This window comes from Eleutherodactylus coqui, chromosome 3 (genome assembly GCF_035609145.1).
Source record: "Eleutherodactylus coqui strain aEleCoq1 chromosome 3, aEleCoq1.hap1, whole genome shotgun sequence".
Taxonomy (NCBI): domain Eukaryota; kingdom Metazoa; phylum Chordata; class Amphibia; order Anura; family Eleutherodactylidae; genus Eleutherodactylus; species Eleutherodactylus coqui.
In genome coordinates this window covers 162,551,110-162,576,115 of record NC_089839.1, presented here as the reverse complement: position 1 = coordinate 162,576,115, position 25,006 = coordinate 162,551,110, and the positions used below count along the sequence as shown (strand labels likewise).

Sequence of the window (25,006 nt, the reverse complement as noted above, 5' to 3'; positions counted from 1 at the left end):
CTGACTAATTTTGAAAACATTACAGTTAGAGATGAGCGAGCATTGTCCTTAGCGAGTATCTCCCCGCTCGCAAGAAAAGGTTTGGCTGCCGGCGCGGGTGACAGGTGAGTTGCGGCGGTGAGCAGGGGGGAGCGGGGGGGAGAGAGAGATCTCCCCTCTGTTCCTCCCCGCTCCCCACCCGCCGCCAGGTGCCGAATCTTTTCTTCCGAGCGGGCAGGTACTCGCTAAGGGAAATGCTCGATCGAGTAATTGCCCTTAGCGAGTATGCTCGCTCATCTCTAATTACAGTATGACTCATATTATCTCTATTTTTGAATTGCAGTTTGCTAATATTCATGGACGGACCATAGTACAGAAACTTGGCCTTCTACATATTTAAATATGTAACAGTGCATATCTGTGAAATATTATGGGTATGTGGACATATGACTAATGTATACTGTTGGTCTTCTCTTTTTAGCCTGTGGTGATCTATGATATGAACTCATTGATTAGGGGAGAGGATCAAATCAAGTGCAATTACTTAACACCTTATGGGGAGCAAAATGAAGAGGTTGCCATTCGCATTTTCCACAGATGTCAATCTCGATCAGTGGAATCTGTGCGGGAAATCACTGAATTTGCTAAAAACATCCCAGGATTTGTCAATCTTGACCTAAATGACCAAGTAACTCTCCTTAAGTACGGGGTACATGAGATCATATTTACAATGTTGGCCTCTCTCATGAATAAGGATGGTGTTCTCATCGCCGATGGACAAGGTTTCATGACCCGAGAATTTCTCAAGAGTTTGAGGAAACCATTTGGTGAATTTATGGAGTCCAAGTTTGAATTTGCCGTAAGATTTAATGCACTAGAATTGGATGACAGTGACCTCGCCATCTTCATAGCTGTCATCATACTTTGCGGAGGTAAGATATATTCGGTGCCTGTGGGTGTTGTGTGCTGGGTAGTTATAGCATGGCATCCTTCCCAGCTATACTTGGTAATGAGTAGATTTTATGAGATATGACTTCAATACTGGGCAGGGAGGGAGGATTTGTTAAAGTATAACCATCTAGTAAATGTCAGATGAAAGCAATGTCATTTCAGGATAAGTTCACCGTGTGTACTTTAGTACAGGTGTAGAAAGTATAATAGCAGCAAGTTCAAACCAGACTCATTTTGTAAAAGTAGATTATGAGGGGAACGTAGCGTGTTTTCGAATTATAGCCTATAAAATATTTTCCTTTTATTATATGTCATAAATTCAAGATTATTTCACTCATATTTTAATTAAAAAGTGACATTTTATAAGACTATAACAACTAGTATGCTTTACCAGGTTTTTGTTTTCTGTTTTTGTGCTATTTTAGGTGCCATATTTACGGCATATCAACAGTGTATGCCCTAAATCCTTATTTTATATATTATATATACTGTATTTTTCCGTGTATAAGACGCGTTTTTTTTTACAAATGTTTTCCTCAAAAATCGCACCATATCTTATACACAGGATGTAAGTTTTCGTTGGAAACGATCCGATGAAAACTTACATGAATGTCGGCAGCAAGGTATCGCTCACGGGTGTGCGGGAGCCCTGAGAGCTCCGTCACACTACTGAAGTGGAGAGGCAGAGCAGCGGCGCGCAGAGCAGCAGCATGGAGAAGCAGGGCAGCAGTGCGGCTAGGCGAGTATGCCTGCACCCTCACACATACACACTACACACACATATATATTACACACACAGCACATATACAGTACATACATACAATATACATAAAATCTTTTTTTCTTAATTTTGGGTGGGAAAGTAGGGAGTGCGTCTTATACATGGGGGCAACTTATACATGGAAAAATATGGTAGATTATATATATATATATATATATATATAATACACACACGCCATATACAATTTTGCTGACAGCTTTCCGTTAAAATTGCTTTCATAATTCCACTGAATAGTTTTCCTGGGTATTAGTGCAATATGTGATTTAGAGTAATGCCCCAAAGCTCCTGATTAGATCTCATCCTCGTCTGTCAGCAGTGAGGGCAGAGAGGAGCCGAGAGCTTTGCAGCGGTCTAGTGAGGGGCCATGAGCTGGAGCAGCAGATTCCAGCGGTATGTGTTCCTTGCAGATACAAAAATGGGGGGGGGGGGGGGGGGCAAAGATGTAGGTCAGACACAAAGGCCCACAGTTACAAAGTAGTTTATGTCAGATTTTGCCTTAAACAGCACTTTAAAAAGTCATAGATCGTAGCAAGCGTAGTGCACCAAATATATTATGCGCCTTTTAATGAATGTGACACCAACTGCCTCTGTTAACATTAAGCTACACCAATTTTAGTAAATGTGAACCACTATTTATAGCTGTACTACATCTAATACATATAAATCAGCCAAAGAAGAGATTATGATTTTTTTTAATGTTAGGTACTCTTGAAATGTTCAGAATTGCAACACTATAGAGTTAAGGGATACATTATATGTACTAAAGTAGAACATTCCAGGCTTACAACATAAAATATAAAAAGACAAGCAAATAAAAATATAACAAGTATCTGTTAATTCAACATTGTGGTAGAAGACAGCTGTTAAATAGGACACAAGGTGCAATTACTGTAAATTACCGTTGTTGATGCAGGTAACTTTGTGTAACCTGCCATTTTTATAAAAGGAACAGCACATGCTATGGAACGTTTTATTTGTTGACCAAATCAAGTCTGCTGGACATCCATAACTGATTCCATACAATGAATTATTGGCCAGCTGCTGCTGCATTTGCTGGCTGTTGTCATAAGTCCATACCGAACTCTTGTTAAAAAGCAAAGAACTGTTTATTCTTATGTTTGATTCAATGTAACATGGCAAGTGGGGTAACAGTAGGATCAAAGCAAATTTGTGAAAATTTCATGCTGCAGGTTAGAGATCTCCATTCTCCAACCTTGTGTAGGTGGTAAGCTTACTGCAAACAATGTAGAGTGCACTCAAAGCAGTCTCATTTGTAGCTGCTTGCACCCTGTTTCATGTTTAGAAATTCTGATTCTCAGATGGTCTTCCCCATTTTTCTGCTGTCCTGCTGTTTGCAATCCACTTTCAGGGGTGTAGCGTGTAGCAAGCCTTGCATTCTGCCAGTAGTACACTGTCCTGACTTCCTTTCTCTGACTTCTGTTTCTGGTTCAATCAGCAGGGAGGCAGTAGGTGAATGTCAGCCATTCTGCTTTCGCAGGACAATTCAGGCATTTAGAGACATTCTGTAAATCCAATGTAATGTGTGTTCTCATGCACACACAGGCTTTAACAGCAGGAAAGGCAGAGTTTGTGAACACTGTGTCTACAGATCTGTCAGCCGGTAATTGCAGAAAACAGCCTGTGAAGATAGCCCCTACCGCACATCCTAGCATCTCAGTAACTACAGAAACGTAATACCTAACAATAGACAGTGGATTGCAGAGGGACTAGAAAGGAGACACCTAGTGGCAGCCACTTCAATTTTATTTACAGTGGTAAAACAGCAACATTTTAAATAGAAGTATATTGCAAGATTGATGAGACACACATAGACTATTACATGAGTATGAGTTGTCTTAAAAATTAGTGCCCTTTTAATATTGAATTGTTAACTTCAGTGATATGATTTTAATCCCAGTACCAAGTTCTAGTAATGCTATTTAATTCCTGGTGGCACTATTACATAATAGTGTCCGCTACTACCAGCAAGTTGTCAGCCACATGTTGCTCAATTGTAACCGTTTGAGGCACACTGTTGTATGTCATGATTGCGTGAGTAATGGCACCTGCTTCAAAACTTTTTTGGCTGAAACTTTATCTTAATGAGAGCATTCACTATCACTAAAGAGGTTGTCTAGGCATACTCCTCTGCCTGATTTGTCATTGGGTATGGAGAGGCACAACTGCGTGCTAGGAAGATGAATTGCCTAGGCAACCGTATGAAGGCTAGCGAATATAATACTTACATTTCAGAGAAGACATCATATTATATGCACTGCTTTGCTTTCATTAATCTACTAACGGTAGGAGTCAATCAAGACTGTAGATCAAAAAGGTGTCTCTTAAAAAATATATATCTATCCTCTTTGTGTATAGAAATTAAAAGTTGTCCAGGCATACTCTTTTGCCTAACCTCCTGGGCTGTCAGGTTGTTAAGGCAACTCTTCAGTATTGTGTATAGTTCCCATTAATTTGAATAATATCAGGGTGAGGGGTGGTAGTCTCTTCATGAATGTACCCAACTCATAAACATAAGTCCAGTGTTTTATGTGCATTTTACTCTCTGTGTTGCTGCTCCCTCCTCCTCCCTTTCCATACACTTTTATGGGAGCAACTGTAACCTGATCTCTCAGGGAAGCTGATAATCTGTCTTCATATTTGTCTCACTGTAGGCAGATTTTTACCACTGAATTCAAAGTGATTGATCAAATCAGAAGGCAGGAGAAGGAGGACAAGAGGAGTTTAATTGGTGGAGAAGGAGGCATTTTTCTGCAATAAGATATACACCCTTTGTCAAAATAAAATCAACCATCTAGAATGACCACCTAAAGCCCTAAAACTGGTTCTGGTTGCACCTTTGGCCTATAAAAAGGCTCTCAGAGGCTACTTGTGTGTAGTGGATCTCTTTTTCCGCTTGTGGACAGAGATTTCGCATAGCTAACAGAGTTTGAGAGGGGGCGCATTATTGGAATGTGATGACCATCTTCGTGCCTGGAGACCTAGGGATGAGCGCCTCAATCATACCTTTGCTGTGGAGAGGTACACTGCCCTCACTGCTGGTGTGATGATCTGGAGGGCCATCGCATACAACAGTTGGTTATCCTTGGTAGAGATATGAGGGACAATGACAGCTCAACGATATGTTCAGGACATCCTGCAGTCACATGTGTTCCTCTCATGGCGGCTTCCAAGAGGCATTTTCCAGCAGGGTAATGCTCGGCCGCACACAGAAGGGGGTCACAGGAATGTCTCCACAACATTGTCACACTTCCGTGGCCTGTCCAGTCACCAGATTTATTGCCAATAGAACATGTATGCGACCATCTGGGAAGCCAGCTTTGACAGCCTACAAGTTTGCATGATCTAGAGGCTCAGTTACAACAAATGTGGACCAATATGCCACAGGAAACCATACAGAACCTGTGTGTTTCCATGCCCACTCGTATCAGATCTCGTATCCACGCTAGAGGAGGCCCAACAGGGTACTAGAGTCTCCATGCCAGTCCGTATCACATCTTGTATCCAAGTTATGGGCGACCCGACAGATACTAGAGTTTCCCTCGAAGGGTTCAGTTTACAACAATAAATGATGCCTTTGCTCTGATATTGTAATCACATATATCAACATTACAATCACATAGAGAAAGTTTTATTCAATTCCAACAACTCCTTCTATAGGCTTGATTTTTTTTTGACAATGAGAGTACTATAAAGTTTATTAGCTTTGTATGTACTATTGATTGATGGAAAAAATGAAACAACAGTTACTTCCTATAAATATCAATTGTCTACTTGTGTATATAAATTGTATGTCAATCGTGTGCCATTTTCCATTATATTTATTACTCTTGCAGTACAGTATAATGACTTGTTATGACCACAAATATCAATTTGCCGTGGATTAATTGCTGTTTATCTCATTCCTTATTCAGATCGGCCTGGATTAGTAAATGTAAAGCCCATAGAAGATATTCAGGACACTTTGCTACAGGCCCTTGAACTGCAGCTCAAGATGAACCATCCGGACTCCTCTCAGCTCTTTGCTAAACTTCTCCAAAAGATGACAGACCTTCGACAAGTTGTGACAGAGCATGTCCAGTATTTGCAACTTATAAGGAAAACTGAGGTGGACATGGACCTCCATCCACTCCTGCAAGAGATCTATAAAGACTTATATTGAAATATCATCTATAGTTTTAAACAAGGATTTGTCTTTCTTTAACTGCTATATAAATGCAAGCAATTTGCAAGGGCTGAGTCTCCACACAAGTCTACAAGAGGTTGATAAGGATATATACAGAAACTTTATCCACATTATTACTATATATTCAACCACAACTAAAAAGACTTGTGTGGAATCTACAACCGCATCTCAAAAAGATCTACAAAGACTTGTTCTGAATGTCCAATCTCACCTGCCACTGATCTACAAACAACTCTTCCAGCTATAAGTATTTTGTGAACCTCAGCATCTGTAATAGATTTATAACGATCTGTACTGAACCTCCACCACTCCTGCAAGAGAACTACAGGGACCTGTGCTGAACTATCCTTTTCTAATTGTGTCTTTTTACAATTTGCACTATTTTTAGGAGGAAAACAGTAACAGATACATTACTGTGATAAAGCCTTAAAAGAAGTAAAGCATTCATAAAACTGGTCTATTTTATGCAACTGGTTTATAAAGCACATGTACAATTACTTTTAATATTAAAATATTTTATGAAAATATGGATCTTAGTTGATTTTGCCATCAAGAGTCACAATTTAGACATATATGACATAGTTGTCCTTTCGTCAGTTGTCCTTGCTGTTTCAGAAGGTTTGGTGATCCAGGAATTATTCTGATTGCCAGACTTGGAGTCAAGAAGGATTTTTTTCCTTAATTTGGGAACGGGTAATTTGTCTAGTTTAATCTTTTTAAAATGACTCTGCAATTCTTCCTGGATTTGATTGGTGATATTTACTGGAGAGTTTACTTTATCACTTCGCATCTCATCTGACATTTAATTTTCCTCTGTGAATCTTGATATGCTAGAAAAACCCCTGGATTCTGCAACATACAACATAACCACTGGATGACCACAATAGACACATATAGGACAGACATCTCATGACTGAGTATCACAAAATCATGTTGTTTTGAAAAGCTGGTTATCACATAACATGTGTATCCGATCATATCCAGCCAAGAGGAAAGATAAGGAAGGACACGTGATCTACTGCACCTTGCTTCATTAGGAACCAGAAAATCCCTTTAAGTGGCAGCCCAGAAAATTTGATACTTAGAACTGATACTTTGGATACAATTGGCCACAAAGCTGATTTAGGCAGTTGTCTGCTTTAGTCCATTTGCTAGAAAGGTCCCATTTCAATAAGCAGGTCCCAAAGTTTCAGTGTTAATCTGTGGGGAACCTGGCAGTAAAGGTCCATTCATACCAACATTTGTCCTGTCTGTGTGGTTAATAATTGTTACTGATTAAATATAGACAGCATAAAGACCCATCAAAGTGAATTGAGCTATGCACACATGATTTTTTTGTTTTTTTGCGGACCAATTATCTGCGTAAAAAAAAATTGCAGCATGCCCTATTTTGGTCCGTATTCACAAGACAAAATTGCCCATGAAATTCTATTGGAGCCAACTGCAATAAACACAAATGTTACATGTGTATATGCTTCATTTTTTACTCATGTTGCCAGGAGCCAGTGGGAAAAAAAATCAGTTGGACCATCTTGCGTCTTTTCTTTTTGAGAACATAAAAAACGAATGGCACACAGAGGTAGAAAAAAAGCACACAGAACAAAAACTTATGCAACACAAACATAATGAAAAGTTATTTTGGAATTTCGATTGGGACTCTCACAATCTGGACAAAGACAGATATAAGGGATCACAAACTCTGTACAGCTGAATATGCTGGTGCTGTATTAATTAATAGAATAGATATAAATAAATTGCACAGTTATCATCAAAATCAATGGGACCCCTGTATAATGTGGGGCAGGAGACGTCCACCTGGATGAAAGATGCTCTTTGTAGCCACTCTCTAATATCTTCTTTATCTCTTGGCCAGAGCATAAACAAAATTCCTTAACAGGGTATATAAAAACTAATTTTCAAAACTGGAACACTCCTTTAAAATAATATGGCAATCAGGTAACTTAACCTGGTGAGCATAGAAGATTAAATATTTATTTGGTATTGGAATGTGCAACTGATTCCATATATAGTTATCATGGAAAACTGTTACCACAAATAGAAAAAAAACAAAACTTACCTACTAATTTTTTGCATTGACTCGCATAAGGAAAAATATTTTAAAGCAATTACAGTGACTTTGGTGACTTGTGATGAAAATATTTTTACAAACTTCCAGCAAAGTTTTTTTATTGTGCAAAACATTACATTGTCAAAACAGAACCAAAGCTATTCGCTCCGAATTATCTTCACATCTGTGAACACTTTCATGCTAGTAGTTTGTAGCCATATTGTGATGATAGCGATTTTTTTCAGCCCTTTTTATATCAATGCTTTTAGTTAAAGAACTACAAAATAATCAGGTTTAGGGTCAATTCAGACAACCGTATATCGGCTCGGTTTTCACGCCGATATACGGTGTCCTCATCTGCAGGGCGGGAGGATGGAAGAGCCAGGAGCAGGAACTGAGCTCCCGCCCCCCTCTCTGCCTCCTCTCCACCCCTCTGCACTATTTGCAATGAAAGGAGGCGGGGCGGGGCTAAGTTCCGAGAGTTAGCCCTGCCCCGTTCCACCTCTCCACATTGCAAATAGTGCAGAGGGGCGGAGACGGGGCGGGAGCTCAGAGCACTGCTCCTGGCTCTTCCAGGCTCCCCCCTGCAGAGAGAGACGACCTATATCGGCTGGGCGTGAAAACCCAGCCGATATACGTTCGTCTGAATCCAGCCTTAATTCCACTTTCAGTACCAGGAGATTATCCTAGAAGAATCAAAATACAGAACATATGCCATAGAGTCAGCGGTAACTTCAACAGTTGTAATCACTATACAGGGCGATTTAGAAACAATTGTGCAAAAGTAAAGTTGATTTAGGGTGGCTTCACACGCCCATAAGCATGAAAATGCTTGCCCCAGTGCAATGTATTTGCGCATGAATGAGATTCTTGAGGATGATTTGCGCATGTGTCTGCGCATAGTACTGTATGTTTTTTGCATGCAAGGCTAGTTCCCTTCCCAGGATTAAAAGGCTATTCAGCCTAATGAGGTGCAGTAGTTTTTCACAGTGTTTCCCTTGCGTATTTGTGCATCTTCCCATAGACGTCTTCAATCCTGCATTGAGCAGGGGGTTGGACCAGATGCCCCTGGAGTTCCCTTTCACCTCTACCATTCTATGATTCTATGGCACCCTTTGCTGCGCTAATAGCAGAAAGATAGAGCAGGTACTACCTCATGGGAGTGAGCCCATTGAAATCAATGGGTTCTATTTTCAGTGTTTTGTGCATGTATATATTACACTCAAAAACATGCACAAATACGGTTGTATGAAGAAGTCTTTAATCACACATGAATTGGCATACAACAGCCAGAATTACATTAAAAAATATAGAACACTTTAATTTTTTAATGCACCTTACAGATATTCAATACCACAAAACATACAATGCATTTGGAGAGTTTTCAGATCCTTTCACTCTTTTTACATTTCCCCACATTACCCCATAATGACAAAGGGTAAGCAGATTGTAGAAATCTGTGTAAATTTCTCAAAAATGAAAAACTACCATTTTGCATAGACATAAAAATTCACACCCTGCACTCAGTACTCAGTTGAAGCATTTTGGCAACGATTACAGCCTCCAGCCTTCTTGGGAATGATGCCACAAGGTTTGCACTGCTGAATTTGGGGGTTTTCTGCCATTCTTTCTCTGCAGATCCTCTCAAGCTCTGTCAGGTTGGAAGGGGGCCGTCTGTGGACAGCCAATTTCAGTTCTATCCAGAGATGTTTCATTGGGTTCAGGTCAGGGCTTGGGCTGGGCAACTCAAGGACATTCACACAGTTGTTCCTAAGCCCCTCCTGTGTTGTCTTGGCTGTGTGCTTAGGGTCATTGTCTTGTTGGAAGGTGAACCTTCTGCCCAGTCTGAGGTCCTTTGTGCTCTGGATCAGGTTGTCATTCTGAATATCTTTGTGCTTTGCTCCATTCAGCTTTCCATCAACCCGGACCAGTCTCCCTGTCCCAGCTGCTGAAAAACACACCACATTATGATGCTGCCACCACCAGGCTTCACTGTAAGTGATGAGCAGTAGCTGGCTTCCTACAGACATAATGCTTAGAATTGAGGCCAAAAGTTCAATCTTGGTTTTATCAGACCAGAGAATCTTGTTTATTACAGTCTGAGGCCTTAGTCACACGGGCGTTTTTTCCTGCGATTTGCGGATTGCATGACGGATGCGCATCCGCAAATTGCGTGACCGGGGCTGAAAAATCGCCCGAAAAAACTGCTTCTAGCCGCATTTCATTAGAAACAGGCCGGAGCTGTCCAGCGCATTGAATTCAATGGAGACGGCAATACAGCCGGCTCCATTGAAACCAATGGGCTGCGGGCGATCTCATGATGTATTTTCGAGAAGGGCTTAAAAATATAAGCCCTTCCCTGAAATTCATCCAGAAATGTGTAAAAACAAAAAAAAGCCCTTCCCGAAAATTCATCGTGCGATCGCCGGCAGCCCATTGCTTTCAATGGAGCCGGCTGTATTGCCGGCTCCATTGAATTCAATGGGCAAACATCATTCTTCTCTGCCACAGCTGTTACATGATTTGTCTACTATATGTTCTCAATGGGGTCGGCGCTGCTGCCGCCTGCCCCATTGAGCGCATATAGAGAAGAGAACAGGAATCGCAGATCGCAGATAGGTGCGATCTGCAATTTCTGTTCTATAATTTATCGGACGAGCGCATAAAAAGCGCTCATGTGTCCGATACCATTGCAAAGCAATGGTTTTATAAAATCGCCGGACGCATGCGCATGCGCAAATCGCGCGAACAAACGCCTGTCTGACCGAGGCCTGAGAGTCCTTTGGATACTTTTTGGCAATCTGCAGACTTTCACATATCTTTTACTGAGGTGAAGCTTCTTCTTGGCCACTCTGCCATAAGGCTCCGATTGGTGGAGTGCTGCAGTGATGGTTGACCTTCTGGAAGTTTCTCCTATCTGCACACAGAATCTTTGGAGCTCAACCAGGGTGACCATTGGATTCTTGGTCACCTCTCTTACGAAGGCCCTTCTTCCCCATTTTCTTATTTTGGTGCGTAAGCCAGTTCTAGGAAGAGTCCTAGTTGTTCCAAACTTCTTCCATGTAAGAATTATGGAGGCCCCTGGGCTCTTGGGAACTTTCAGTGCAGCAGAAATTTTTTTGTAGCTTTTTCCAGATCTATGCCTCCACATAATCCTATCTCTGAGCTCTACAGATAGTACTTTCCTCCTTATGGCTTGGTTTTGTCTCTGATATGCATTGTGAGCTGTGAGACCTTATATAGACAGGAATGTGTCTTTTAAAATTATGTCCAATCAACTGAATTTACCACAGATGATTTCAATCAAGATGTAGAAATACCTCAAAGATGATCAAGAGAAATGGGAGGTCCCCAGAGCTGAATTTCAAGTGTCATTCCAAAAGGAATACTTATGTTAATGCAAAATTTTAGTTTTTGATTTTTTTTAAATTTACAAAGATTTCAAACATTCTGAAATCACCTCATCATTATGAGGTATTGAGTGCAGAATGATGGGGAAAAGTAGATTTTTCTTTTAATTTGCATAATGCTGCAACATAACAGAATGTATGCATGTTCTATTGCTGATAAGTCTAGCGACCGGGCAGGCCACTGAAGTGTGGCAATGTTGTGGGGGTATTTCTGTGACACCCTTGCTGTGTGCAGCCGAGGTAATGCCGGATAATGCCTCTTGGAAGTCGCCATGAGAGGGAACACATGTGGTTGCAGGATGTCCTGAACATATCACTGAGCTGTCATTGTCCCTCATACCACTTCTAGAGGTACGATGGCCCCGCAGACCACCACACCAACAGTGGGGGGCAGTGTGCTACTCCACAGCAAAGGCAAGATTGAGACACTCGTCCCTAGGTCTCCAGACACGAACACGGCCATAGTCAGTGCCCAAACTAAACCCGGATTAGTCACTGAAGACAACCTGGTTCCACTCCATAGCAGTCCAGTTTCCATGGTCATTACACCACTACAAATGGAGGGGACAGTGGGTGGGTGTCAAATGCAGTACAAGCAATGGGTGCTAAGAGACCAAATTTCCTTCCACTGAGTGTCTGAGATTGGTTCTGGCAGACACGGTGGCCTATAATGATGGCCCCACCTGTCTCTGGATAGTGGACAAAGAAACAGTTGGAGCTGCTCGTCCTTTGCAGATGATCCTCTCTACTGGTGGTCTGTCAAGTGCGTCCTGTAGTGGGCAATTCATCAATACGACCATCCAGCTTTTCACACTGCAATAATGCGCCCCCTCTCAAACTCGGTTAACTTGGTGAAATCTCTTTGATTGCGTTGTAGAGGTGTGTAGTGGTCAACAAGCTTTACACATGTGGACAAAGAGGTCACTACACACAAGGAGTCTCTGAGAGCTTTTTTACAAGCCAAGGGTGGAACCAATTTTAGGGCTTCTGGTGGCAAGACTGGTCATCTAATCATGCCACAACTCTAATCATTTGCATGTCTGCCGAGTTTTTTAGCAAAATGACAACTCCTTCTAGTTGCTTTTTTTTTTACAAAGAGTATATTTAGCTATAGAAAATACACCCAGCAAAATGTATCTTCTGACCTATTATGGATTTGGATCTCCACCAGTTCCCCAAACACACATGTCCCGTGTTGCTCTGTAGATCCTCCAGATCAGTTCACTGCAGAAATACGTGTTCTGTAATCATTAATCTTAAATCAGAGATTGCGCTCCACCATTCATGGTGTTGAAGCTCCAAATCCACAGACATCTGCTGATGTTACCTACTAGTATGTCTATATGACGATTCGGAAATTTGGCATACACAAAGATTTATTATTGATGTGACAAATATTCCTCATTTATTTAATTGACTGTTTTCTGTAATACATGTTTGCACAGATCGTACTACAAAACTTTCACTGTCAGGCTGGGCTCACATGACCATATTTGCCAGCTGGCCACGAACGTATCCCACAAGCGCGCAGCAAGTACACAATGGCATATGTACTTGCTGCGTGCCACCAATCACCATACACTATCTTTATATGTAAGTGCGAGTAATACATGAAAAGATGTCAGAATTTTTTTCACTCACATATTTCACACATATTACGTATGCAGCACAATTAAAAGGGAGATTGGTACTACGTGCGTAAAACAAAGTAGCATGCATTCATGTGAGACTGGCCTCATGCAAAGGAAATTTTCTGTTATATTCTGTGAATATAGTGATGATGACATAATCGATGAATGTTACATGTTGTCAAGTAATACTATCATTGGTGATCTATGCACCAGTACACAAGGTCTATGTTAGTCTAGTTCAACCTATCATAAGCTTATACCTTTATAGCAATACATATGAAGAGATTGATAGACTTGATAAATCTCTTGGTACTACAACTTATTCATTCCCTTAACCTCTTAATGACACTGCCCTTTTTTTTCTCCATTTTTGTCCCCCCCCCCCCCTACAAATCATAACTCCTTTATTTATCCATCGACGTAGCTACATGAGGGCTTGTTATTTTGCGGGACGAGCTGTATTTTTGAATGGTACTATTTAATGTACCATATAATGTACTAAAAAACGTGTAAAAAATTCAAAGTGGAGTAAAATGAAAAAAAAAATGACATTCCGCCATCATTTTAATGCGTCTTGTTTCTACGGCGCACAAACTGCAACAAAAATGACATGATGACTTTATTCTATGGGTCAATACAATTACTAAGATACTAAACTTGTATAGTTTTTTTTGCTGTACTACTTTATTTTTTTCAAAGACATTTTATTTTTCTTTTGTATTTTCTGCTGCGTCTTCTGTGCGCAATAGCTTTTTTATTTTTCCGTTGACGTAGTTGTTCAAGAGCTCATTTTTTGCGAGACATCCTGTAGTTTATGTTGGTACCATTTCAGAATACATACAACTTTTTGATCGCTTTTTATTGCATTTTTCTGTGAGACAGGGTGACTGAAAAAGTGCATTTCTGCCGTTCTTTATTTTTTTTTCAGATGACATTCACCATGCAGGGTAAATAATGCATTACTTTGATAGATCAGACTTTTACGGATGCAGCAATACCAAATATGTATTTTTGTTCTATGAGTTAGATTTTTTTTATTATAGTTCTAGCAAAAAGGGGTTGATTTAAAATTTTAAAACTTTTTTAAAAAACTTTACTAATCTAAGTTTTACTTTTTTTCTTAGCCCCCCTGGGAGACCACAACTAGCGATGCTTTGATCGCTCCTGCAGTATGATGTAATACTATCGCATTACATGATACTGCAATGTGACAGGCAGTCTATCAAGCCACCCCACGGGGATGGCTTGATAGGCAGTCAGCTAAGACAGCCCTGGGGCCTTTCAGAAGGCCCCCAGCAGCCATGAAACCCACACGTCTCCCTGCGATCTCATCATTTTTGTTTGCATTTAATGTAGTGTATAACTTTCATAAAAAACTTTTTATGGGAATTGGGGGAAAAAATAAGATTAATCTTACCTTTAATCCCTTTTTCATGAGTCCATCATGACAGCACACATGGAGGTTGCCCTCTGACCCCACTAGGACAGGAAGAGGAGAGTTCAAAATAGCACCTCCCACCACCATTCTCCAGTGGCTTCAAATTATCACAAGGCATATGTGGCCCAATTTTTTAATTGCTGCTGGAAATACAATGTATTGTTATGGTATACAGTAATCTACCAGGGTGGGTAAGTATGTGCTGTTATGATGGACTCATGGAAAAGGGATTAACAGCAAGATTAATCCTAGTTTTACCATTCCGTCCATCCTGACAGCAGACAGGAGGCAATACCAAATTATAACGGTATTTTTCACTCAAAGGCTAGTTCCCTACCAGATTGGAGATCCAAGAGTTAATGCTTAGAAAAGGTGAGGACACTAGACCACATTGCAGCTTTGCAAATTTGGGCTGTTGGGCTGTTTTGGCCCAGAATCTGAAGAAATACGTTATTAGATCTTCTAAAAAGTCTGTGCAACCTGCAAGTAGGTTAGGACTGCGCGTTTAATGTCTAGGTTATGTAGGCGCTGTTCCTTGTCACATGGGCACTTCACTCCAGAATTTTGTATCTTCTGGCGCGAACAAAAGCCTATCTTTAAACTCTTTTTTCATTTTCATTTTAAATTGACTTTTTTTTATTGGGAAGACTATTTAACGGCGTGACCTTAACCCCCTAAACATTTTGTCCTGGACTAAACGCAGTTGTTGGGCGCTTACTACCTCCATAGTATTTCAAACTGCTTTTAGCAATTTTTCGATACTATGGGTGAAAAACTAATATATTTTTTCATTGTCCTTGACGATCAGGGGGGCTGCTGATTTAGAAAGCTCTCCCTCAGATAACTCTATCTTCGATAATTCAGATGTAGAGGACATGTAACCTTGAGCATAGACCATTTTGCTGGTCTAGAAGGGCCCAGCTGGGAGACTGGTTCCGCTTTTATTGCCTGAACCTCTTTTCTGACCATCTGGCGGAGATTATCCATTAAGGATTCCTGCTGCTCCCTGACTATATTTGTCGTACAGTCAGCGCAATTAATTTTCTTTGCGTTATCGTCTAATTTTTTAAGCATAATGCACATTTCTTTATCCTTTTATCAAGCTTTGGAGTTTCATCCAACAGGAGAAGCCATTATACCAAACATAGACAGAGTGGAAATAAGCTTTTTGTCCAAGTGGACTACTCACGGTTTGTAGGTTTGCCATGTCACCTTTCATGTCCATAGCATTTTCGTAGGTGAATTCTGCGCCGTAATCCTGCAGAGAGGCTTTCTGAGGTAGTGGAGTCCCCACTCTTTTGAATTTGGCGGGGCTGACACTCAGTGCCCCTGCTCGATGTAGGGCCCATACATAGGGATGCTGTGCATGTGAGGAGGGGCCCAGCAACCCGGAGACTGCCTCTGCTCACTGAGCGGGCGCAGAATCCGGCGCTTCATTGCTTTAGTTAGCGATCCTTCCATCCTCTAAAAGCTCCTCTGTGTCCGATGGGATAGGAAGAACACTGGAGAATGGTAGTAGGAGGTGGCCTGTACTCTTGTCTTCCTGTCCCAGCAGGGTCAGAGAGCAACCTCCAATGTGCGCTGTCAGGATGGACGGAATGGTAAGAGAAATTCTGCCATTTGTTTTTTTTTATTTAATTTTACAGCGTTTAGTGTGCAAAATAAATAATGTGATAACACTATTCTCTGGGTCAGCAAGATTCCGGCAATACCGAGTTGATAAAGTTTTTTAATATTTTGCCATTTTTCTACCTAAAAAACACTTTTTTAAAGATTTGCTTTTGTGTTGTTGCATTCCAAGAGCCACAGCATTTTTATTTTTCCATCGAAGGAGCTCTATGAGGTTTTGTGTTTTGTGTGATGAACTCTAGTCTTCATTTATCCAATATAACATTTTGATTGCTGTTTATTCCATTTTTTTCTAGAGCCAAGATTAACAAAATCTGCAATTCCAGCATTTTTATTTTATTTTTAAAGCGTTCACCTTGTGGTATAAATGATATGTTAAATTAATTCTGCAGGATGGTATGATTATGTCAATACCAAATTTATATAGGTTTGTTTTTGCAACTTTTTCCCAATTTTTATTTAAATGTACATTTTGTTTATCGCAGCATTGAAAGCCGCCTAACATTTTTCTTTTTGCAAAATGAGTTGTACTTTTTACTAGCGCTATTTTTTTTTCAATACAATGTTTTAATCACTTTTCTGTGTTTTTTAAGGTGAGGTAGGCAAAATTAGCAATCTGCGCCATGTTTTTTGTATTTTTTTTTCATGACAGCACTGTGCGGATTTAATAATGTACCAACTTTTTTCTCTAGGTCATTATGAACACATTGATACCACATGTGTTTTTTCTTTACATAGTAAGGCCTCGGACAGACGAGTGTTTTTCTTGCACCCCAATAGGCGCGCAAAAAAAAAAAAAAAAAAAAATCGCCGCTTGCATCTGCAGACATTCCATTAATGGGCAATTTTTTTTAAGCGCAGAAGACTCGAGTTTCATAAGCAATAAATTCGCCCATTCACTGGGGCAGCTGTACTTTGAAAAGCGCAGCTGCTCCAGGAGCACAGAGAGAAGAAGCCCCGCAGGGCTTCGGGATTTCCCCATAGAAGGGAGAGAGCGTGGACCTATGGGGGATTTCCCCATAGAAGGGAGAGAGCGCGGACCTATGGGGGATTTCCTCAAAGCAGGGAGAGAGCGCGAACCTATGGGGGATTTCCTCAAAGCAGGGAGAGAGCGCGGACCTATGGGGGATTTCCCCATAGCAGGGAGAGAGCGCGGACCTATGGGGGATTTCCCCATAACAGGGAGAGAGAGCAGCGCTATGGGGGATTAACCCATAGCAGGGAGAGACGGAGAGGGGCTATGAATCAGGAACGATTTTTTCTCTAAATGAACTAAATTGGCTCGTTGTTTTTTTTTTTGCCTCTGGACCAACAAGTGGGGGGTTGAAACAGGCTGAACTAGATGGACATTGTCTTTATTCAGCCTAACATACGATGTTACTATGTATTGGTTAATCCCTGTTACAATCGTGAGGGCAGGCAAAGCACGGGACCCACACGATCGTGACCAAAGGGGACACACACGGGATTCAAGCAACTGGCCCTGTGCTAACGGGAGGTAGAAATGGCCCTACCTAAGCGGGGACATTGCCCCAATAAGGGCAGCCCAGCGGTCTTCGGATTTGGGCCCTAGCTGATCCTAGGAGCCACGCACCAGAACAGGATGCATTCACATGCCACATGACAGACCCAGAATACACCGCATACAACATGCAACCACTAGTAACAGATTGGAAGCTGAATACAAATACCAGGTATTAGTTGACATGTTGTACAATATGTTGAAAGCTAGCAGGCCACTTCACGGCTCCTGCTTATACTGCTAGTCCCTACACTAACCAGGAGTCCAGCAGAACTGGACAGAGTTCACACAGCATGCTGCAACAGGACAGGACACAGATTGCAGGACACACAGCAAACTAACACAAAACTGACAGAATTTAAACGTACAAACGGACATGAACCAGGTCACACTGCAAACTTCACCAGACAAGAATTCATGACTACTGACATGAGGGGGCCATGCAGTGACTGACCGGGGCTGGGTTTATATGTGAGCACAGATCCAGGGGATTGGCTAGCAGACAGTACCACACCCAGCCAGCTCAATCATTAACCCTGAGAGTGCTGTGCTGCTGGAATCACAATAGTACAACATGTCTCAGCAGTACACATAGCAGTACCTCCCCTTTAAAAAGGGGGCCTCTGGACCCTTTAAGCATAACCCAAAAAAAATTATGCAACTCCTCCAAACCACGCACGTGTACAGGATTTATCTAAAAAGGACCTGACACCAAGGCAAAGATGACAAAATGGGAGAGAGTAAGGGAATAACTGAGCAGGACCACTGCGCCTTATACCAAAAGGCCACTGAACAGTAGCCTGCATAGAATATGCACAATCCAGAGGGAAAGATGGCTACCCTCCCTACTGACATAGCGTGAACAGGACTTATCACTACGGCCTGATGTGGACGCCAGCCTGTCAGCAGGAGAAGGAAGTACACCCTGGTACCTCCCGCACAGGGGGCTACAACAAATTACGTCCGCAGGGTGCACCTCCCCCCAAAACGGACACCGGAACAGGAATACAGACTGAGATGGAACTCAGACACAACATGCATGCCACCAAAGCTGTATGGAGCCACCACACCCACCGTACAAGGGGCAGGACCGCCAGAACTCCTATCTGGCTATAAGGAAAATCGTGGCCGGCATCACCAGCTCGCACCACGCACACAAAATCAGATGTTCGGAGGCCGCACCTGCCAAGGGAAAGGAGAAACCTGCGAGTGGCTACACATTCGCGCGGTCACCGTACCACACCTACTGAGTGCACCACCCCAGAACGCCAGGAAGGGAAGGAACAGCAGGTGTCCAAACCATCTGTGGGGAAGTACGGGGAAACTTGCTCCAACAACCGCATGCAACAGACACTACAACAGTGTGTCTACCATACATATGAATACACAACATCCACAGAACATGACTATCCACACCTGATGTCTGGCCACCAGCACAGACACTGGACTAGTCACTGTTCACACACAACATATAACATACTCAGAACATGACCATCCACACCTGACGTCTGGCCACCTGCACAGACACTGGACTAGTCACTGTTCACACACACAACATAATGCCCCCCCTTTTGTAAGTGGGGGGGCATTATGTTACGATCGTGTGGGCAGGCAAAGCACGGGACCCACACGATTGTGACCAAAGGGGACACACACAGGATTCAAGCAACTGGCCCTGTGCTAACGGGAGGTAGAAATGGCCCTACCTAAGCGGGGACATTGCCCCAATAAGGGCAGCCCAGTGGTCTTCAGATCTGGACCCTAGCTGATCCTAGGAGCCACGCACCAGAACAGGATGCATTCATATGCCACATGACAGACCCAGAATACACCGCATACAACATGCAACCACTAGTAACAGATAGGAAGCTGAATATAAATACCAGGTATTAGTTGACATGTTGTACAATATGTTGAAAGCTAGCAGGCCACTTCACGGCTCCTGCTTATACTGCTAGTCCCTACACTAACCAGGAGTTTAGCAGAACTGGACAGAGTTCACACCGCACGCTGCAACAGGACAGGACACAGATTGCAGGACACACAGCAAACTAACACAAAACTGACAGAATTTAAACGTACAAACAGACATGAACCAGGTCACACTGCAAACTCCACCAGACAAGCATTCATGACTACTCACATGAGGGGGCCATGCAGTGACTGACCGGTGCTGGGTTTATATGTGAGCACAGATCCAGGGGATTGGCTAGCAGACAGTACAACACCAAGCCAGCTCAATCATTAACCCTGAGAGTGCTGTGCTGCTGGAATCACAATAGTACAACATGTCTCAGCAGCACACGTAACAATCCCCCATTGCTCTGCTCTTTTTTCCTATGGGGAAACCCCCCATAGCTCCACTCTCTCCACTCTCTCTACCTGCTATGGGTAAATCCATCGTTCTGTTCTCTCTCTCCCTGCTATGGGGACCCCCGAGGAATATCCCCATAGCGAAGAGAGAGTGGGTGGGGCTAGGGACAGGGCTATAGGGATTTTCACAGAGATTCCCCATAGACAACCACTAGGGAACTTGATTATAAGCATCTTTTATCATTCTTCTAATATACTACTATAGTGAAGACTAGTAGTGTATTAAAAAGCCTATGAAGCTCAGCCATAGGCTGGGCTCATAGGCCACTGTAGCCGACAGACCCGGAGACTATATTCAAGCCTCAGGTTGTCATAGCAAATAAATGGGATCGCAGGGAGTCTGATGGGTGAGAGAGGGAGCCCCCTCCCTCTGTCAGCCTTTTAAATGCCATGGTCACACTGATCATGGCATGTAAAGGGTTAAACACTGAGATCTTTTGAGGTTTCTTTGATTCCCAGTGTTAGATAGCCAAGCACTGTCTCTCCCTGGCACAGTAGACCCACACTACGATTCTCATGCAGCTGCCATCAAAAGACAAATGGGCTGTTGTTGGGGTTGAAATGAGCCAGATTCCAGTGGACAGGGGCGACTTACTATAAATTTGCCAATAAGCCAGACCATCTTCTGGCAGCCAGTCTCCGAAATAGAGCAAGAGTCTATAGTGCCTTCAAAATAAATACAACCCAGGGAAAAGTGACCTCTAATCCTAACTGTTACGGCACTCTGCCCCCCTGAGCGCCAGATGGGGTGCCCTGATCTTCCCGCACCCCACTGTCCCTGCCTACTTGCCTCGGCCCTGGCTAACCCCAGGCGGACAACTGGACGACGGTCCCTGCCCTGGCTAGGGACCTGGCGACTGACAAGAAGCAAGCTACCTAATGGGGGGAACAGAGTGCCGACAGGGGAGGCAGATGGAACCGACCAACAAAACTACCAAGCTGGAGATGGAGCTCACAGGCAAAGTGACAGGATACTGGATAGCAACTAGTGCTGACTGGGCCAGACTAAACTAGAGGCTAACAGAACCGACAAGAGCAGACAGAACAAAGGGAACCAGAGGGAGCTGACCGGCAACTAGGGACTGACTGAGGAAACCGCAGACAGACTGGCTAGGTGCAAGCAGAACCAATAACTGGCAGTGAACTCACATCACTGCCAGTCTTTTAACCACAAGGTTCCGCCCAGGGGCGGAGAGTGGGAGGAGGCAACTCCACCCACTGCTGTATAAGAAGAACGGAGGAGTGCAGGTGGCACCCTACGGGCGGACACGCCCACGCCGCCGCCCACCGGCCGCCCCAAGCTGCTGGGATAACCTCGACACAGGGCTCCAGGCCGCCGGAGCGACGTGCGCCGACCGCGGGACCCCGTGCCGCGCTGTATGGTAACATTACCCCCCCTCTGACGGGGGACCTCCGAAGGGACAACAGGTTTCGACAAAGACTTATGGAACCCCCTGCGACCCCTCCTTTTGCAATTTCCAGAGGACAGGTACCCCTTCAGTCCCACCCTGTACGGCTCAAATACGGACAGACTCTCCTCACAACGCAACTGCATACGAGACCCCACCCCTTTCTTCCGTCCCCCCTGCAGGGCATCGGTGGCGACATCAGCAGCAGGGCAGGTGGACGGGGTGTGACGGTAAGTGAGACCTCGGGGACTGAGTGCGGTATCAACTGAGCAGGGAGGAAGGGAAGCGCGATGGCTATGGCAGGACGGCCCCCACTGGGTTAGCTCCCCAGTGGCCCAATCGAATTGGGGGTTGTGCAACGCCAGCCACGGCATCCCTAGTACCATGTCTACCGACATTTTCTCCATCACCAGGAATGATAGACCTTCCGAATGGCGACCCCCCACCGTGAGTTGTAACACTGGGGTCCTCCATCGTACCAAGCCCGAAGCAAGAGGAGTAGCATCAATGCTAGCAAAACGAATTGGCGTCTTCAGCGCCACAAATTCAGCCCTCAGGGGCTCAACGAGACGCATGCTTACCAGGTTAGCGGCTGCTCCGGAATCAATAAACGCCTGCCCTAGGCGGGAGAAGTTCCGGAATCTAACCTGGCAGGGTATCAGAAGTCTAGGACGTACCTGTGGTCCTAGGCGACCCTCCCTGCAATCGCCTAGGACTGGAAATCTTTCTGCCGATTCAGACTGTGGACGCTGAGGCCTCAGGGGGCAGGTTATCACCCGATGTCCAGCTTTCCCGCAGTAGAGGCAAAGATGATGCAATAACCGAACTCGGCGTCGCTCCTTGGGGTCCAGCGGGTCCAGTTCCATAAGCTCGGGAACAGAGACTGGTAAGGAAGGGGAGGGAACAGGACAAACGACCTCCCTGACTCTACTGGTCTGCCTGTCCTGCTTCCCAGCCCTGAGCCTCCTATCTGCCTTCACCGCTAGCTCCATAGCCTCCTTTAAGGACCCGGGAACGGGATGGGAGATCAACAGTTCTTTGACCGCGTCCGAGAGACCTTGCAGGAAAACGTCCTTCAGGGCACTATCGTTCCATGCAGTGTCACCCGCATAGCGTCTGAAATTGGAGCAATAATCCTCCACACAAAGCGACCCCTGATGCAGCGCCAGCAACCGTGAAACCGCCAACCCCACTCGGTCCGGTTCATCGAAGATACCCCCGAGTTCCTGAAAAAAGGAGTCCACCGACTGCAGGGAGGGGGAACCCTCGGGAATGGAAAAGGCCCAAGTCTGGACAGAGCCCCGCAGCAGGGACATTATAAGCCCGACCCTCTGGGCCTCCGAGCCGGAAGAACGGGGACGCATCCGAAAAAAACAGGCGACACGCCTGTTGAAAAACGAAAAACTTGTTCCTCTCCCGAGAGAACACCTCGGGAAGAGGGCACTTGGGTTCGGGACTGGTAACGGCGTTCTGCCCCTGCGACAATGCCCACTGCTCCTGGGCCACCATGCGAGCTGACAAATCCCTGATCACCGGCACCAGGTCTTGCAGCTGGTTTGCAAGGGCGCTGATCGCCGCCATGAAAAGAAAAACAGTATTTTAAGGGCCAGTTATTATGTTACGGCACTCTGCCCCCCCGAGCGCCAGATGGGGTGCCCTGATCTTCCCGCACCCCACTGTCCCTGCCTACTTGCCTCGGCCCTGGCTAACCCCAGGCGGACAACTGGACGACGGTCCCTGCCCTGGCTAGGGACCTGGCGACTGACAAGAAGCAAGCTACCTAATGGGGGGAACAGAGTGCCGACAGGGGAGGCAGATGGAACCGACCAACAAAACTACCAAGCTGGAGATGGAGCTCACAGGCAAAGTGACAGGATACTGGATAGCAACTAGTGCTGACTGGGCCAGACTAAACTAGAGGCTAACAGAACCGACAAGAGCAGACAGAAAAAAGGGAACCAGAGGGAGCTGACCGGCAACTAGGGACTGACTGAGGAAACCGCAGACAGACTGGCTAGGTGCAAGCAGAACCAATAACTGGCAGTGAACTCACATCACTGCCAGTCTTTTAACCACAAGGTTCCGCCCAGGGGCGGAGAGTGGGAGGAGGCAACTCCACCCACTGCTGTATAACAAGAACGGAGGAGTGCGGACGGCACCCTACGGGCGGACACGCCCACGCCGCCGCCCACCGGCCGCCCCAAGCTGCTGGGATAACCTCGACACAGGGCTCCAGGCCACCGGAGCCGACGCCGGAGCGACGCGCGCCGACCGCGGGACCCCGTGCCGCGATGTATGGTAACACTAACCTAATATAGAATACCTTTCACAACTACTATGACACACTTTATAAGGCCCAGACGAGTAAAGTGCCACTCCCAGAAACCTCATTTCTAGGAGGACTGAATCTTCCCTCCCTATAAAGTACCTAACTGGATTCCTTGAATGCTGTGGTTTCTGAAGAGGAAATACTAGACGCTATAAAAAATCTCAAACTAGGAAAGGCACCTGGCCCTGACAGTTTTACCACCATCTATTACAAAAAATGTAAAGATATTAAACTACAACCCCTGAAAAAAATATTTCAAGATCTTTTGAAGGAAGAGATCCCACCTAACGAATTCCTAGATTCCCAACTCACAGTTATCCCGAAGGAAAATAAAGACCACCTGTCACCAAAGAACTATAGATCTATTTCATTACTCAATTTTGATTACAAGATTTTCACCTCCATTCTCGCTACACGATTAAACCGCCTGCTCCCAGTCTTGGTTCACAGAGATCAGGTGGGATTTATACCGACAAGACAAGCTTCAGATAACATACACAAGGTCCTAAACGTTATAGACTATGCTTCCAAAATAAATGCCCAGATGACCTTACTGGCGCTTGATCTGGAAAAGGCCTTTGACACTTTATCATGGAGCTACATTTTATGGGTTCTTCAGCGCATTGGAATCGGGGGGCCTTTCTCTCTGCTTTCTCGCCACCACAAGTAAAAACCCCTATTGGAATCCATAGAGGGACCAGACAGGGTTGCCCTGTCTCTGGTATTGTTTCCTCTGGCTATTGAGCCGTTGGCAGTGGCAATTCGCAATAAGTTATAACCCAAACGTGAGGGGGGTGAGGATGGGAGATAGTGAATATAAAGTTAGCCTATTTGCAGATGACCTTTTGTTGACTTTATCCCAGCCTTTAACCTCCCTACCGAATTTAATGTCTATATTAGACACATAGGCTACTTTCTCAGGGCTTCGAGTAAATATAGATAAATCGGACATAGCTTTTATTAATACCCCAGAACATCTAAAAAAATTAATTAACTTTAATTTCTAATTCCAATAGAAGCTGCATTACATAACATATCTGGGTATCAATTTAACCACCTCAATACAGTCCCTCTACAAGTGGAATTATCCTCCCTTAATTAATACACTTGCAGCAGATCTATTAAAATGGGATAAACCCTATCTGTTCTGGGTGGGAAGAATAAATGCAATTAAAATGGTCACATTACCACGGATACTTTACCTTTTCAGATATTTGCCAGTCCCTATCCCTATACCTACTTTCTGCAAATTCCAACGCGTCATAATTAAATTTATCTGGGC

The 25,006-nt window shown here is 44.1% G+C and overlaps 1 protein-coding gene across 2 annotated transcripts in view; it reads left to right on the top strand.

Moving 5' to 3' along the window:
* The window catches only part of PPARG (peroxisome proliferator activated receptor gamma), a 56,954-nt gene extending 50,514 nt beyond the window's left edge, over positions 1–6,440 (top strand). For both annotated transcript variants that reach the window (XM_066596480.1, XM_066596481.1), the window contains 2 exons: positions 461–911; positions 5,644–6,440. In XM_066596480.1, the coding sequence (XP_066452577.1) occupies positions 461–911; positions 5,644–5,891 (699 nt within the window). In that variant the 3' untranslated portion in view covers positions 5,892–6,440. The remainder of the gene's footprint in view (positions 1–460; positions 912–5,643) is intronic.
* Positions 6,441–25,006: the final 18,566 nt, after the last annotated feature.